The sequence below is a fragment of the Stegodyphus dumicola genome, chromosome 2 (genome assembly GCF_044657685.1).
Source record: "Stegodyphus dumicola isolate Sdum_Otavi_A_Nest chromosome 2, ASM4465768v1".
In the NCBI taxonomy this organism is placed as follows: Eukaryota; Metazoa; Arthropoda; class Arachnida; order Araneae; family Eresidae; genus Stegodyphus; species Stegodyphus dumicola.
In genome coordinates this window covers 5,646,333-5,665,065 of record NC_140769.1, presented here as the reverse complement: position 1 = coordinate 5,665,065, position 18,733 = coordinate 5,646,333, and the positions used below count along the sequence as shown (strand labels likewise).

The window sequence follows — 18,733 nt, the reverse complement described above, 5'->3', positions numbered from 1 at the left end:
GGTACAATGCCTTGTTTATAAATAATTGCGCTAACATTCGATTTAGCACCAAAACTATTACATGCAATTCAATTCAGCCCACGCTGAAGTCTCTCACATTTATTAGAAATGTAGGAAATATGCTTTTTCCAGTTAAATTTGCTGTCCAACAAAACACCTAGATATTTAATTTCATTCACCCTCTCAAGGGAATTATCATTTAAAAGCAATTGATATCCTTCATAAGTAGTATTTTTTCTATCTAAATATGGTCTTGTATTTTGCATGGTTAAAGTTTAACTTAAAATCTATTGACCAACGATAAATGAAATCTAAAACATCTTGGGCGAGAAGAAAAGCTTTTTGCATTTCTTTTCCATCTGCAAAGGCAATGACTTCACAACTGAAGAGATAAGAAAGTTTCTGTAAGAGATCATTCATAATAATAATCCAAAGCTTGGGACCGAAAACAGAGCCTTGTGGACATCCTCTCTGAGGTCGACGAACACTTGAGGTGCCACCCAAAAAAAAGCTCGACCGTCCTGTCTTTCAGCAAATCAGAAACAACATTAAACACATTATGAGGTATTTTCATTTCTTTTAGTAAATTAAGAATAGCAGGCCACCATGCATTATCAAAAGCTCCTTCAATATCAAGAAAAATTAAAACAGTGTACAAACCTCTCATCTTGCCCCTCTGTACAATGTTGCTAAGATGCAGAAGTGCATCCTCAGCACATTTTTGAGCAATGAAACCATATTGGTCAGCACTAAGAATATTTTCTTTATGTAGATGCCAAGTAATTATGTTAGTAATTAGTTTTTCAAAACATTTACCTAAAGAAGAAAGAAGACAGATACACCTAAGATTATTCACATGTGGAACAGTAAAAGTTTGTTTCTTGGGTATCACAATAACGAAGGCATTCTTCCAAGTTCGTGGAAAAGCACCAAGATTCAAACATATATTAAATAATCTATTAAAAACTGCAGGAAAAAGCCGATGGAAGTATCTTATGGTTTCATTGGGAATAGAATCCGGGACAGGAGACCTGCCAAGCCTTAAATTACGAATTACATCATCAACCTCGGCCTGCGAAAATGGAGGATCAATCTGAGGCGCATAGTTACTGCGAGCAGATGAGTGCCACTGAGTGTGAAAGTCATTATCAAGCCTCACACAATCAGGAGGAAATGCTTTATCAAGAATAGCATCGATAGTTTCCTCCAAGGAAGACGTAAAGTTACCGCTTGAAAGCCAAAGGCCCAAGATCTCAATCTTCCTCATAAAATTTTCTTTAATACCGTAAGTATAAATTTTTTTCCCACACATTCTCATTATTGATATCGGAAAGAAACTTCCTCCAAGACTCTAATTTGGCCTCAATAAGCATTTCATTGTATTTTTTCCTTAAATCAAGGTATTAATCAAGCTAGTAGTCCTCTGGAACCTCCGTCTAACAGCGTTGACTCTCTTTCTCATAATGGAAATTTCCTATGACCACCAAGGTACTTTTTGCCTACCAGTCCTTCTAGTAGGCATAGATTTTGTCATGTATCTGGCAGCAGTGAGCCAATCAGCTGCCTGGCAGAGCCCAGCAAGTGAGAGAGACAACAGTTGCATGTTAGCCTCAGGAGGCAGGTGGTAGATTAACTATGCTGTAGGAGCGAGGTAGTGCTCCGAGTTTACCATTATTCTGTGAACGTTAATTATTTTTACCATTATTCTTTGAACGTTAATTTTTAATAAATGTTTGTGTCGTTTTCCTTATGGTGCCTTATTCATCCGTAAGGTCATCACATCACGCTCTCGATTTCGAGAACCAGAGCGAACGAAGCCGACTGGATTTTGAGAAATGGTGAGAAATTTTTGTTGTAATTTTAAGGAAAATTTCTTCTAAATATGTTTAAGGGAGTAGTTAAAAGTGATTTGATTTCGATGTTGAAGGAACTCGGTGAAGAAGCCGATTCTAGTTTAAAAGCTGTAGAATTAAAAGATAAGCTTTAAGTTCTAAAGAATGTTTGAAAGATAAAGATTTTGTTATTGAATTCCTTAATGCTACCGTTGAAGAAAGGGAAAAGTCAGAAGAAATTCTGAAATTGCGTTTAATGCAAATCGAAAGTAACAACGTAGAAAATACACTTTCATTAGATAAGCTTTTCAAAGCTGTACAGGCATTATCGATTTCTGTACCTAAAAAGGGTGAAGCATGGAACTTATTTTATGATTCCATAGAAAGGGCTTTTAAGCATAAGAACGTACCAAATGAATTTAAGTCTGAAATTTTACTTAAACTTATAGGTGATAAATCTTCTAATGTTCTAGTATATATTAAAGATGATGATTTGAAAGATTATGAAAAAATTAAATCTTTAATTCTTAAGGAATATGAACTATCGCCAATTATATGTTTAGAAAATTTTCGCCAAGCTCAAAGGTTGACGGGAGAAACTCATTTGGAGTTCGCCTCTCGTTTAAGATCATGTTGGATCCATTATTGTAAAAGTAGAAGCGTCAATGATTTTTAATCTTTAATTAACTTAATAATTTCCGACAAACTTTTCAAACATTGGATAGTGATTTGGCGTGCCATGTTGCAGTTCGACAAGGTGAAAGTTGGCTACGTCCAGAAGAACTAGCGAAGGAATGCGACACCTATTTCATCGGAAAAGGTAAACCTTTTGATTACATAAGAGGTGAAAAACGCACTAATTTTCGTGATTCATACAACAAAAACTCTAAATATATTCCACCAGCGCTAAGAAAAGATTTAGTGGTAAATGAACAGAAACATTCATTTAAACCGCGAGAATGTTATGTGTGTAGTAGCAGTTTACATTTGGCTAAGAATTGCCCGAACAGGCGAAATAAATTTGAGAGGTCCAATAAACAGAACGATAATTTCCCGGTCAAACCGAAAGTTAACACTTCAAGTAAACCGAAGGACAATGCGGTTGTTTCAAATGTAAATTCTAAACACTTACAAAAACGCGAGTGTTCCGACGGAAAACTTAATTTTTATTCCTTGGAAAAGATTACTATTTACATTGCAGGGAAGCACGTAGAAGCTATAAAAGATTCAGGTACGGAAATACCAATTTTGAATACTACATTAATTCCTGATTTAAAAATAGAAAGTAAGGGTAAAATCATTTTAAGTTCCGCATTTGGCGACTTCATAGAGGCAACGTTAGCAACTATTCCCATTTATTACAAAAAACCAAATAGTTGTCTATATTCACGCGTAAAAGCTCTTTTCGCGTTAACAGATAAGCTCAATGTTTAATTACACCAGATGTATGGGATCGCATATCTGAAGACGAGAATGAATCAACAGTATTCCCTGAAACGAAACCGGAAACTCATGAACAAAAACAACTTGAGGTTGGCGCCATTGAACTGTCAAATGTAAATCTTTTTTATAGTTCAGTTGCGAATCAGAATGATGAACTACTAAACAGTTATTCGGAATCGAATAAATTTAAGGTCGATCAGAGAAACTGCCAAACATTAATAAATTGTTTTAAGGACGCAGAATTAGGGAAGAATAATTTCTTTTTACAGGACGAATTATTATTTCATAAAGAAAAAATTTTGGGGGAAAACATACAACAGTTAGTTTTGCCCGAGAATTATCAAAATAAAGTCCTTCAATTAGCTCATGATTCTATATTCGGAAATCATTTAGGTATGAGGAAAACTAAAGAAAGAAGCTTTCATTTTATTGGCCGAACATATCCAAAGATGTAGAAAATTATTGTAGAACATGCAAAAGATGTCAATTAAAAAGTCCAGAAAGACAATCAGATAAAATTCCGATTACTCCTATTGTTCGCACGCCGTATCCCTTTCATACAGTAAATATAGATATTATTGGTGAAATTTCACCACCTTCAGGAAGGAAACATAAATATTGTTTATGTTTGATAGATAATCATTCAAAATGGCCAGAAGTCATACCTTTAAAAAGTATTTCTGCTAAAGCTACTTGTGAGGCTCTTTTAGATATTTTTATGAGAACTGGCATTCCAGAAATAATTTGTAGTGATCAAGGCACTAATTTTACCTCGCAGTTAACTCAAGAATTCGAAAAAAGGTTAAGAACTCATCCTCGTTTTTCGACACCTGGTTATCCAGCATCAAACGGCTCAGTGGAAAAATGGAATCGGGTATTTAATCAAATGTTACATCATGTAATTCGCACAGATCCTGTTAATTGGGACAAGCACATACCTTATTTACTTTTTGCGTATTGTGAAGTTCCAAATTGCACTACAGGTGGATCTCCATTTATGCTTATGTACGGTCGTGAAGCTAGAGGTCCCTTAGCTGTGTTAAAATCATCATGGTCCGGTGAAATACCATTACCTCTTAATCTGAGTAATTCAGCAGTTGATTATCTACAAGAATTAAAGATAAATTTAGAGAAAGCATCTGAGCTCGCTTCTTTATCTGCCGCGGAAAAACAAGAAGCTTATGCATATTATTTTAACCGACGCAAAAGTTTGAAAGAATTTAAAAATGGACATCTAGTATATTTACTTATACCAGACTCTAGCAACAAGCTATATGCTACGTGGACAGGTCCAGGTGAAATTGTTGAAAGAGTAAATCCTCATTCTTACAAAGTTAAATTACCCGATGGGAGTGTGAGGCATGTTCATGTGAACAAAATAAGAAAATTTTATGTTCCAGCACAAACTGTGGGAGTGATATTTGAAGATGATTCGGAGTTTGGGGGAAATTCATACCACTCCAAATAAAGGAGATTGCGCAGTAACTAAAAGGAACATCGAGGTGGATATTAGTCATTTAGAGGGTAGCAAACAAAAGGAATTACACGAGCTCTTACTCAAGCACATCGCGTTATTTTCTGGTGAGATCCAAATAGCCAGAGTTGGTGAACATAGAATTCGGTTGTTACCTGGAGCTGAAAGAAAAAAGCCATATATCTATAAGATCCCAGAATCTTTGAAACCTGAAGTAGATAAACAGATCGAGGAATTAGAGAGCTTGGGTCTTATTGAGCCAAGTGAAGCTGAAATAGCATACCCAGTCGTATGTGTTGCCAAGAAAGACGGAAGTATGCGTTTATGTATTGATTTCAGGTTGTTGAATCAAGTAACCAAGCCTGTTGATTTTCCAATGGAGAATGTGACTGATCTAATCAATAAAATTGGACACGCAAATATTATCACCTGTTTAGATGTCTTGAAAGGTTACTGGGAAATACCTTTAGAAGAAGAAAGTCGTGATTTAACATCATTCAAGACACATCGTTCCCAATATCGTTGGAAAGTGATGCCTTTTGGATTAAAAAATGCAGCTTCTACTTTTCAGCGAGTGATGAATGATGCCTTAAGAAAACATAGTGATTTTTGCAAAGCATATATTGATGATATTGCTATCTTTTCACCAGATTGGAATTCTCATATCAAACATTTAGATGCTGTGCTAACTACATTAAGTGATCTCAGATTTACGGTTAACGTGAAGAAATGTGTTTTTGCACGTTCGGAGATAAAGTATTTAGGACATATAATAGGAGCTGGAAGACATCAACCTGATCCTGAAAAATTACAAGCCATTGAAATTATAAAAAGTCCTAAAACAAAGACTGCTCTAAAGAGTGCATTAGGCTTATTCAACTATTATCGTGATTACATAAAGAATTATGCAGAAATAGCTCGCCCATTGATGGAGCTTACGAAAAAGAAAATTCCTGAGATAATTCCATGGACTGATGTTGAGGAATCAGCATTTCAAGAACTGAAACGTCGACTGTGTGAAGCACCAAAACTGTACACTCCAGAACCAGAAAAACCTTACACCATACAGTGTGATGCTAGTTCATATGGTGTTGGTGCTTGCTTGTCACAACAAGACAAAGGCAGTTTGCATCCTATCAGCTTTGCCAGTCAAAAACTTTCGAAGACTCAGCAAAACTGGTCAACTATTGAACGCGAGGCTTATGCCATTGTGTGGTCATTAAAAAAGTTCGAGTGTTGGGTGTTTGGATCGAATATTGAGCTGATCACAGACCATAATCCATTATTATATTTGTATAAGTCGGCACCGCATTCAGCCAAATTACAGAGGTGGGCAATGGCACTTCAGCGTTATAATATTCATATTTCTCATTGCCCTGGTGCACAATTAAAAAATGCAGATGGTCTTTCAAGACTAGTTGGTGAATGAAATAGGTGTGAACTAAGTATGAACTAATATGTTTTAAAACTTTGCATTAGTTATCTTTCTTTTGTTCCGGAATTGTACGAGAGCTACTTTCCATCTGTTTTGAAAATCAAATTACTGGTTTCCATTTAATATTGCATTATAATAGTGTGTTTTGAAATAGTATTGCATATATGTTTTATTACAGAACTCCAGTATTGTATCAAAGCGTCTGTTCATCTGTTGTGAGATGAATGTTTATTGCACTTATTTTAAAGTATGTTATTACATCATGTATACATGTTCATATATTTTGAATTAATTTGGTATGTGGAGTACACAATTTAAGTTTGTATTTGCTGGTTCAGTTTTCAGATTCTGCTTCGCTTTGGCGTAGCACAATCTTACCGGGGGGGGTGTCATATATCTGGCAGCGGTGAGCCAATCAGCTGCCTGGCAGAGCCCAGCAAGTGAGAGAGACAACAGTTGCATAATAGCCTCAGAGGAGGCAGGTGGTAGATTAACTATGCTGTAGGAGCGAGGTAGTGCTCCGAGTTTACCATTATTCTGTGAACGTTAATTATTTTTACCATTATTCTTTGAACGTTAATTTTTAATAAATGTTTGTGTCGTTTTCCTTATGGTGCCTTATTCATCCGCAAGGTCATCACAGATTTAATACATGCCCGAAAAATAACTGAAGTTATAAAATCTACAATCACATTAAGTGAGTCAGTGCTTGAGCAAGAATCCAAACCATTAATGATCAAAGAAATATACTGTGAACAATATTTTTCAAAATATCTCCAATTTCCTTTTTTTTTTTTTTTTTTTTTTTTTTTTGTATTAAACAGAAATCTACTGACAGAAATTAAAGAAGCATCAGAAACAGATAAGTCGAATTCAATCATTACATGATCTGACAATGATTCACAGTCCGAGAGACACCAACGGGTAACATTTGCTAGCAAATCAGCTCCAATAATTGTGACATCTATATAGCTTGATCCCTGTTCCGAACAAAAGGTAGGGCCACAGTCCTCATTGATCACGTATAAGTTATAGGAGCTGACAAAATCTCCAAGCTTGTTTCCTCGAGTATCACTGTAGAGACTAAACCACAGTTCAGACTTACTATTGGAATCCATACCCCAAATAAGCTTTGCAAGATCCCTGGCCTGGAAGACCCGACTTATTTTATGCAAATCAAATTCAATACATCGGGAGGGCTCAAAGTAGTATGAAAATAGGAAATATTTTGTATCTTTAAAAATAATATCAAGAGTCACCATATTATAATCCAAGAATCTCAAATCCAAAAACGTAGATAGAAATCCGGCTCGAACAACAATAGCAGCCTTTATGACTTCTGAGTTAAAATCATAGTATAACCTAAAGGAACTCGGAAAGCCAGGCATAAGACCATGATAAGAGTAAGGTTCTTGAATAAAAGCAACAGAAACATTGTTTACCTCCATATTCAAAACAAGTTGCTGAGTAGGAGCCTTACATCTATGTAAATTAATTTGAACAAATTTTAAAATAGAATTATGACTATTATCCATAATTTGTTCTTGATATATTTTGACTTCTTATAAATTCATGACAAGAGCAACTTTTAGAAAAAGGCAAATGGCTCACATTTAATTTTTTTTCTCATCTTTTATTTTTTGATTGCGTCTAATGCAATTGATACAGACTTTCAAATTCTTATGTGGGCAATTTTTACTTTCATGTTCACGTGCACAGAAATAACAAGTGCATAGGTTTTTACAATGTTCAACACGGTGATTATATCCTAAACAATTAAAACACCGATTAATCACGACAAAATCATCCACATTACAGATGCTCCAAGAAATGTTTAGTCTACATTCCTGTAAAATACCTCTACACATGTCTGGATGCACCTCAACAACTAAATGTCTCGTATTTTGAAATTTCCTTAACGTAAATCGAATTCGAGATTCACTCCATTTATTTTCAGAGTCAATAACATTTTTTCATAGATTTTGATTTTTTAAAACATCGAGAACATCCTCATCCCTTATCTCATTAGGGACATTTTTTATTAAGATCGTAGGATTCTTTCATCTGGAAGGAAAGGCAATTAATTCTGGTGATTTTACTTGAATTTTAGATTGTATCCTTTTTAAATCATTTTCAGAGGGACATTCTATCAATACCTTGCCATTTCCAATATTTTTTAGATTGAGACTTTTTTCTCTACAGGATTAATTTATAATTTAAGAATCTTTTTAATATCCTCTGGCGAAAGATTTTCCGAAGAAATAACAAGACCACAACTTAAAGAATTTTGTTTCACATTGTTCACAGGAGATGGCAGCACAGTGCTAGCATATGTTGGTTTTACGAAAATGTCTTTAAGACTTTCTCTACAAGCTTCATGGTAATTCAACGACTTAATACGTTCAAAATTCTTAGTAATCAAACACTTTAACTCACACATTGCATGCCTTGCCTCTTCACGAATATTCTGGTTCTTATTACACTTCGACTCAATAGCCGTTTCAAGTTTATCATAGCAACATTTAAGCGCACTATAAAACGCATCATCGTCTTCTTCGTCCATCCTGGCATTCCTTTACTTTGTAGCACTACTCAAAGAAGTAAACAAATCGTCAAGTTAGACTTAACTATACCAAAATCTTGCAAAAGCCATAATATTAACAATACTTCTTTCAACTTGAAACAAATTGCACAAATATAAAGCAGAGCGCTTGCACAAATAAAATTATACACAATAAATAGTTTACACACATTAATTACCGCAAAATAAAGCTGAAAATCAGAGCTCAAGAAAACACACACAGCAATGGCACGAGCACGCGTAGGAATATAATATAAATTTTGCTTGTAAGCGAATTTTTACAGTCAAAATTGCCATTCCCTTTCCTCGTTGCTCCTTTATCCAGTTTACAAGGTCGTCCTCTAGATTCGGCCACCTTACAGTACCACTTTTGGCTCGTTTCTGTTGTGGCATATTTTTAAGTTCTTTTTCAGTTCTCCAACGTCAAATACATCTCTCGTCCACTTCAAACTCTCGAGCTGCTGCTCCATTTCCAATTTGTTCAGCACGAGTAATTACATTAAGTTTAAAACCAGCAGTATAGCTTCTGTGCTGTTTAGGTTCCATTTTCAAAAATTTTCCGCTCCCTTCTTAAAAACTATCCAACAAGTACTTGTACCCAAACTGATGGGAAGAAAAATCGATTCATGCTGAAGAGAAAATATGTCAGAGTTTGTTATTGCAAGGCAAGTGGAGTCGTGTCTGCCTTTGAAAAAAATTGCAGAAAAGGCAGGGCTGGGGAGAGGATGGGTCCTGGAAGATTCATCAAATGGCAGAGGAGAGAGACTATTCAAACTGATGAGAATGCTGATTTGAAAGGGGGGAAAATGTTATTGTTCTGAGATCCCATTTAGGGTGAATAAGGCATGTAAGTCCGTTCAAGGGAAAGAATGTAAACAAAATAACGTTCACAAAAAGCAACTGAGTGGTCTTTTGTGTGGGAACAGCACCAGTCTGTGTACAATGACAAGGTTATTCAAACTATGTACAATGACCATCATAGGAAATATTTTATTTTTAATGCACCTAAACGCTGGCCCTGCTGAAAATTTAAGTTTTAAACACGTAAACGCTGCGGTGTGTCTTCCGGAAATTACGGTAATAAATGGCATACCGATATATTTATAAACAATTTTATTAACAACATTTCCCGTTATTATTTAGGATCATTTAAAATGTGCTAGTTGGCCCGGTTCCACACAGTTTTTGTATATCAGATACTTAAGAGCAATAAAAATTTCTAAAAATATTATATTTTACAGAGGTATTTTAAGTCAAAAAAATAAAATTATTGAAGATACCCAATAGTCTATACCTACTGCTTTACATACACACACACACAATAAAGCCCAGGAGCTGCCTTTACTTACCGGTTTAAGCATGTATCGACTCCTCTCGAGTACTAACTGGCAGAACTGTGGGTTAGTGCAACCAGGAAAGTTGAGGCCTTTCATCTGAGCAAAGACAGAAAGGCACAACAAACAAACAAGGAGGCAGGAGAAGTTTCAGTTAGCAGCAGAGAGGCAACCGCAGAGAGAAAGGAGGAACAAACAGATTTTGAGCAGCACAGAATAAAAAATTTAAAAAAATGACCAAAGGCATTAAACACAATGCATATTTCATGCACTCGTTATATGAAAACAGCTGGTAGTAATTATAAAAGGATAAAGATAGCTTTACAAATAACAATGAAGTATTAAAATTTTTACTTAAAATACTCAATCCCATTTAAAACCTTGGAAATCTTCCAGTTCATATTTCCCTAACTAATACAGCAAAGCTCTTATTGCAAATAGCTAAAAAAAACTTAGTGTTTTAATAGCTAAAATCAGACTCTTAAGCATTTAAGGAAAAGAAAACAGTACAGTAGCATGCAAATTATAAGCCTTAATAGATTTAAACTGTAATTTTAACAGAAATGCCTCAGTAAGCTTACATTTTTTGAAGAATGAATCCCTCCAGATGTAGGACCAGTACCAGTAGGTGTAGAACCTGTAGAAGACAGGCTTGCATTCAGTGCATCTCTCGGATGCTGAATAACAAGGTAGTCTGTCGGTGGTAAACTATCAGCTGGCCTAAAAACAGAATCGAATAATGTTAAATAAAAAATGTAGTAACATTTAACAAAAAATTCTTAAAATAATAGGAGTAATATAAAATACTAAGAATAAAAACAAATTATAAAGATATTTTTTAAAAAAAACTAGGCATTTTCACATACTGAATGTCATTCTTTATCTAAGGAAAGGAAGAAGGTTCCAGAAAAAATTACACTTGCAACAAATGCTGAACTTTTAGATATTATGCCATTAGCTTTCGAGCTGCCCAATACCTTAGAGTGATGTCATGACAGTTCTAAACTGCAATGCATACATCTAAATATTAAGCATTAAATATGTGTATATAAAACACAAAGAAGAGCAGAAATTGAGTTTAAATGAAATAAATGAGCAACCAGATTATCAAGCTCTGCCAGAAGTATAACATAAATAACCACTGAAGAACAAGGATGGTCTGGAACAATATCTTTCTTTGTAAGGATTAAGCTCCATCTTCTCCCATCAGCTGCAGTAGAGAGCTATCCTTCAGTGTCGCCTGATCGTGCGATCTTTCGCAAATTTGCGACTTTTGACAAACTTGTACTACTCGAATTTTAGTATTTGCGAAATCCATCATTTATGCTACTTTTTGAGACTTCAAAGATTTTTTAATATATCGTAAAATGCTTTGATGTTAAAATAACGTATCAATTAAAAATAATTTATATTTTAAAAAAAAACACAGTTTATTTAGGGTTAAATAGAAGTTGGCATCTGGCAATCTTTTTTGCATGTGGGATTTCCTTTTCAAGGCTGCAGAGCCAGATGCTGGTGTAACGAGAAGTGGGCAAAAGAAAAAGAAAATGTGGATCAGAAAGAAAAAAATATGATGTGTACACCACATGACTTCCTTGTACGGAATATTAAATTATATGCATTTTTTCTTGCATTTCATTTAAACTTATTGGATTGAATTAAATCTACTTCGCCGACAGCGCATAAACCACAATAGAATAAATGCATTCTTTAAAATTCACTCTAGTATTTGTTTACCATAGCGACACTCTGGCGCTATATTCACTTAACAGTATTAATCATTATATAACAGTTAACTTATATAATAATTATATAATGGAAACTAAGTTAACTGTTCTATAATCCAATAATTATACAACAGTTAACTTATATATTTCGTTCATATTATAACTCATAATGCAAAAAATGTATATCATTTAAAGAATAGAATTATCTAATCGTTGCCACATGTTCTATTCAAATATTATAATAAAGCTAGAATGATGTATAAAAGAAATTAAGCAAACAAAACAAAAAAGAAATATTTCACAGACGATTGAGTATTTCTCATTTAATTAATTCAGTTCTCACTTCGTGAGAAGGCAAAAATACATAAAAACTCAAAATATCTATATTAAAAATTACGAAGTAAATCTTAAAACACTTATCTCCTCGAAAAAATTCCAGAAAGAATTAAGCATGATTTAATTGGCAATAATAAATGAATGCGTTATCTTTGTTGTTGCGAAGCTAAGTTTCTCTAGATTGGCAACAAATCCACTAGTCTCCTGTTTCAAATGGCCGCCATAAAAAAAGTTTCAAATGGCTCCTGTTTCAAATGGCCGCCATAAAAAAAGGCTTAGCGGCACTTAGACAACTTTAAAATTGTTGATAATTCTAAAAATATTGAATACAGATTTACTAAAGGCATAAAAACCTTAACCGGAAGATTAAAAACAGCATAATACAATTATTTTTAAAGCAAAAAATGTACAATTTACAAACATATAAGAGTAAAGAAACTGAGATCACAGAGCCGTGTAATAGAGTGGATATATATATATAAATATATTTATATACATTTGGTGCGACCGATTGCAACCAAAATAAGAGGTGCACATCTACATGTTATAGCAGTCCTGTATACAAAATTTCAATGTTCTGAGGCTACTCGTTTTTGAGTTATGCGAAATACGTATGTACATACGTTCGTACAGACGCCACGAAAAATTCTCTTCAGAATTAATTTTAAAGCAGTTTTATAATTTTTTTGAAGGAAAAGAGTATTTTATTCTGTCCTTACATACAGATATCATGCAAAAACATCGTTAAATTGCATTCGATAGCGGTCAAAAATGGATAATTTCGTTGAAATATGCTGCCTGAAACTTTTCGCGATTACAATACTTCCTTTATATTTCGTACAAGGAAGTAAAAAACTGCTCAGGACGCCTCACCTTCCCCCTCGTCCCCCGTGAGTTTTGTTTTTAAATCAGTCCCTCCCCTGCCTCAGTTTTATGGTGATAATGAATCAAACAAAAGAACTTGCAGCTTGCATGCCTTTATTAAGTACCCAGACAGAGAAAGAAATGAAATTCATTCTCCTGATTTACAACATTGTTAAGAAGTATGCAATGGGAATGTATTAAAAATCAAAACAACATCATTTTTCTAAATGATAATGTAAATAAATTTAACAGTGAAAGAACAAGGCTTTCATATGTAATCAGAATCTGAAATAAATCGACCATGCAAAACGGAAATAGGATTGAATACAGTAACTTACGGAACCAATAGACAATAAATTTGTGATGACATCAGATATCATGTGAGCATGCGTAACTATGACGTCACAAAAATCACGTGATCTCTGACGTCATTTGCGACTTTAGTTGAAAAATTTCAGGCAACACTGCTCTCCTTCATCACACTATCATTTTCCTGTGTATAAGTCTCATAAATTAAAAGGGAGAGAACAGACAGGTCTCTGAAAAATGGTGGTAATTCATTTGGCCAAGATATCAGCCATTTAATTTTCATATGTTTCACAATGGACCTACTTTGATACTATTTTATTATTTCATCACTTTAAGATAATCCTAAAGAGCAAAATTCAAAGGAAAAAATAAACTTGCAAATTAGAAGCAGCTTGGAGAAAAGTTACTGAATCTAAAAGAACTCTGGTTTCAGAAAATTTTTGTGCACAAACATGTAACTGCTGAAAGACAATAAGCAACAATCTCTCAATTTCAAAAGGTATGTAGAAAAGGGGGAAAAAATCGATAAAAATAACAGTACTAGCTCCATCATTCATATTTAATAATCAGGCATCTATAAAAATGTACAGCCAAAAATCTTCTGGATAGCAGTTACCAATAGCATTGCTATAACATGAATTTTTTCAGAGTTTCTTTTGTTTATTGACAAAAAAAGTTATAAGATCGTTTTCATGCATCATGGAGTTTAACAGAAATTCAGAAGAAATATTTATCTATCATAAGATAACATAATTTTTGATGATTCGAATAAAACCACTTTGGATCTTTTATAAAACAAAATATGAGTGCAAGAAAAATGACACTCCATTATAATTCTTTGCCATTTGTTTCTTATCTCTACATATAATAAAAGGAAGAGTCTGTCTGTGTGGCTTTCATTCATGCTGTAATAAGCTAATAGACCCAGGGCTATGAAATTTGGTACATAGGTGAATCTAGATATGAGCCAGTGCACCTCTAAGCAATTTTTTCAAAAAAAATTTTTTTCTTTTTTTATGTTTCTTGATGAAATTGCATCAAATCGATGGCAAGCAGCCATTGTTGCTGATATCAGCACTCTGTTGCCACTCGGAAAAATGAGGACAATAATTATGTGCAGTTTTTAAATTTAATGTTTCTCTTGGATACTGGACGTTTGTCGAGAGGCACTTGGATACAATGTTTGTCATCAAGAGGACGTTTGTTTCCGGTACATTTAAAAGTCAGATGAAGGCTAGCCGCTCAGCGGCTAGTTATGAATATATTGCACATAGCCTAAAAGATTAATAAGTACTACTATGTGTTGCAGGACATATTATTTCTGGCCATGTTTGATAAAATAATAATAATAAATGAAAAATGTAAAAAAAAAAAAAATGTAGGTGCAAAATGCTTTAGATCACCTCCCTAAAGTTAAAAAGTACTGAGATGTGAAGCTTTACAACAAGGTTAATAAAGGTAGAATCTGTACCATCTTATATAGGCTATGAAATCCATACTGAAAAATTCAAAATAATCTCTAACCAATCAATCAATCAATCAAAATGAACTCTAACCAATCAATCAACCATAAAGTTAAACAAGTCAACAAAGAATCCTGTATTAGAATTAATCAAAATACTCGGGAAAGCATTTCAGGTGAACAGAGAATCCTGTACTAGGATTAATCAGAACCTTCACAAAAGCATGCACAAGGATTAATCAGAACTTTCACAAATCTCAAGAGATAAACAGAGTATTCTGTGCTAAGAATAATCACACGATGAAATGCTTTCCTGAATCTCTTATGCCTAAGCTGTTGATTCAAAAGCTAGGAGCATAAACTGAACAGCTCAAGGGAAAGCAATAATTTTTCACCATTTTATACCAAGGAGTTCATACATATGCCAAAAAGCTAGTCACACATTACATTAAGCATAATTCTTTTCTCCTCCACAAAAAGTTAAATACAGAATCTCATTCTTAGTTATCAAGCCAAATAGAAAGATTTTGACACATAGATAATGGCATTGCCAAGAAATGCCAGAATAAGAAAATGCATGAACCTAGTTTAGTTGCCCACTGACTTGCAAAAGAGATTGAAACAGTATTTTACACACGCAGCTCTGTTTACAAAAATACATAATGACATAAAATTATTAAAATTTAAAATAAGAAAAAACATTAACGTATGGCAAACCTCTGCTGAATTAATTATATATATATATATATATATATATATTTCCCCCCCCCCTTAAATATTAGCAAAAAAGGGCAAAATTCATGTCTCGCAACAAAGAAAACGGCATATGCAAAACACTGTCATACGTATAAATACAAAAGATAAATTACATATTGATATACATTATTATGGAGGTCATTTGGATTTGTTACTTTTAGAGGTTAACACTGATAATCATTTATATATTATTACGTAAAAACTTTTTGAAAGTATAATGAATATAAAAGAATTGGAAATAAAATCTACACAAGCTTAACCTTTATGGTGCTCCAGAATTACAGATAATTCATTGTAATTCAGATGCAATTTCAAAATTTTTCTTCAGCAAAAAAATTTTCATTAAATCTTAAAATTAAATGTCACCTACTTTACACTAATTTCTATAATTTTGTATAACTTCCTATTTAAAGATGATAAAATATATAAATAAACTACATTATTAAATAAAAATAATTTATTTAGGTATATTTTTATATATTTAAAATTAACTATACATATATGTGATGATAAAATTTAGTTTGGCAGTCAGGAACTTTTGAAGAATCACAAAATCACTTGATATTCCAAATATATCTTTATTACTTGTTTCACTTCACAATGGGTGTCAATTTGCAACTGCAATTTTGCAACCCACAATTTTGATGATGGCGTATTACATTTTTAACGAGAACAGAAAAGCAAAAGTCGTCCTTCAGCCAGCAAGCACAAGCAGAGAAAGAGGGAGGGAGTAGGATTGCCACATTATTTAAAATATTTCGTTAATCTGATTGGCTAAAACCTATAGGCAATGCAGTAGTTTCTAGATGACATAATGCAAAATATGTTTTCAGATATGTTGCAGTTTAGAGAATGTTATTACTGGAAACAAAACACCTAAATTTAAAATGAGCAATTAAGATGCATTTTAAATTGTAATTCTGATTTTTTTTTTTTTTTTTTTTTATCTTACATATCTCCCCTTCAAAGAGAAAAAGGCTTGTTGACAGAAAAGCTTTCTTAGAAGAAAGCATTAAAATAGTAGCGAAACAAAGGAAATAAAATTAAATAAAAACATAATCATAAAATTTTGATCTAAATGTTTTAAAATAACATCTTGTAAACATGATTTTTAACAAGAAATGTAAATTAAAAATGCTACTGAGTATGCGTTGCGGTATGCAATGAACTACAAGTTGATCTTCAGCACTATCCTTATCTTCAGGGCAGATGTTTTTATTTTATTCAGCTTATAATTCCTTACTAAATGTACTATTTCATCTCGATGTACTCCGTTTTTGATATGATTTAAATCAAATTCCTGTTCATTATAAATACGAGGGCCATCCAGGAGGTAGATTACGTTTCCGTCTGTGTCCGCTAGGGGCGGGGCTAGCGCGGCCATCTTGGGGTCAGAGCGTTGCGCAGCTCAGTCTGCATCTAGCCGTGCTAGTGAGAGGTTCGTGCTGTGCTCCGTTCAGATACTGTGACGGTTTGAAATGTCTGCGTTAATTGAAAATCCTGTGAGGTGCGCTCAGTAATAAGGTTTCTGACTGCAAAAAACTGTAAACCGATAGAAATCTATCGGCAGCTTCGTGAAGTGTATGGGGACAACATTATCACTGAAGGTGGAGTGCGTCAGTGGGTCATAAGATTTCAAAATGGCCGAACCAATGTTCACGACGAAGATCGAAGTGGGAGACCCAGCATAGTGACCGCCGAACTTCTCGAAAAAGTCGATGCTAAAGTCCGTGAAAATCGAAATTTCACAATAACGGAACTTTCTTTGAGTTTTCCACAAATTTCGCGAAGTTTGTTGCACGAAATCATCAGCGAAAAGCTTGGTTACCACAAGTTTTGTGCAACATGGATTCCAAAAATCTTGACAGAGGACCACAAAAATCAGCGAATCGCTGCAGCGTTGAACTTTTTGGACGCTTACCATAAGGATGGTGACTCTTTACTCGATCGCATCGTTACTGGTGACGAAACATGGGTGAAACATGTGAACTGTGAAACGAAATTGCAATCAATGCAGTGGGGGCACACAAGTTCTCCCCAAAAACCCAAGAAATGCATGCAAACAATGTCGGCAAGGAAGATGATGGCGACTGTTTTTTGGGACAGAAAAGGTGTAATTTTGGTGGACTTCCTGGAAAGAGGCACTACAATAAACTCTCAAAGGTATTGCCAAACTCTCCAAAAACTCAGAAGAGCAATTCAAAACAAGCGCAGAGGAATGTTGAGCTCTAAGATCTTGTTGATTCACGACAACGCCCGGCCCCACACGGCAAATGTCACTCGTAAAGTTCTTGAATCTTTTAAGTGGGAGTTGTTTCCTCATCCGCCGTACAGTCCCGACCTGGCACCGAGCGACTTCCACCTATTCCCAGCAATGAAGAAGTGGCTGGCTATGCAGCGTTTTGATGACGACGCACAGCTGCAAGAAGAGGTAACGAAGTGGTTGAAGGCGCAGGCGGCCGAATTTTTCGACGAAGGAATTTCCAAGCTCGTACATCGCTACGATAAATGCCTTAATTTGTATGGTGACTATGTAGAAAAGTAGTATTTGAGTGTGGCTTTCATCTGTATATAATAAAATTTGTTTCCTATACTTTGTTTATTTTTTTATTCCAAAACGTAATCTACTTTCTGGATAGCCCTCGTATCATGAATAAACATCAAATAGTTTTCTGGTTGCAATTTTCTAATTTCGACTATGCGTAATGTATACTTTACGCATGCGCGTGTTGAAAGAAATGTTTAATAAAGTAAACAAATAAATATTAAGTTTTTTTTTTTTTTTTTTTTTTTTTTTTTTAATTTTGATACTCTTTAGATCATAATTGCTCTTTATTTCATAAATTACAGTTTCATATTTTAAATTTTATAATTTCTGCATGCCATCTTACCAGATTTAAACTGATGATCTATAATCAAAACCGATAATCTGGAATCGCCGAAGTTCCAACGAGTCCGGATTAAAGACTTTTGACTGTAATAGCATTGATTAACAATTACACATTTTTAAAAAATGATATTTTTAGTTGCACTAAATAAAACCTTTTGTTAAAAAAAAAGCCCATACGAATCAGAAGTTGATGAATAAATCGTTCAAGAAAAATCATTCCAATTTTTAATTCAGCTTAGATGAGAAAAGCAAACTGTAGTAATAAATTATTCACAGAAAGAACGATGACC

At 34.1% G+C, this 18,733-nt stretch overlaps 1 protein-coding gene across 4 annotated transcripts in view; it reads right to left on the bottom strand.

Moving 5' to 3' along the window:
• Positions 1 to 18,733, bottom strand: part of Rbcn-3A (rabconnectin-3 alpha) — a 266,480-nt gene that overhangs the window by 22,306 nt on the left and 225,441 nt on the right. For 3 of the 4 annotated variants that reach the window (XM_085810399.1, XM_085810400.1, XM_085810402.1), the window contains 2 exons: positions 10,681 to 10,819; positions 10,115 to 10,198 (listed from right to left, as the gene is read on the bottom strand). In XM_085810399.1, coding sequence (XP_085666525.1) covers positions 10,115 to 10,198; positions 10,681 to 10,819 — 223 coding nt within the window. The remainder of the gene's footprint in view (positions 1 to 10,114; positions 10,199 to 10,680; positions 10,820 to 18,733) is intronic. The other variant, XM_085810401.1, reaches the window with a different exon arrangement.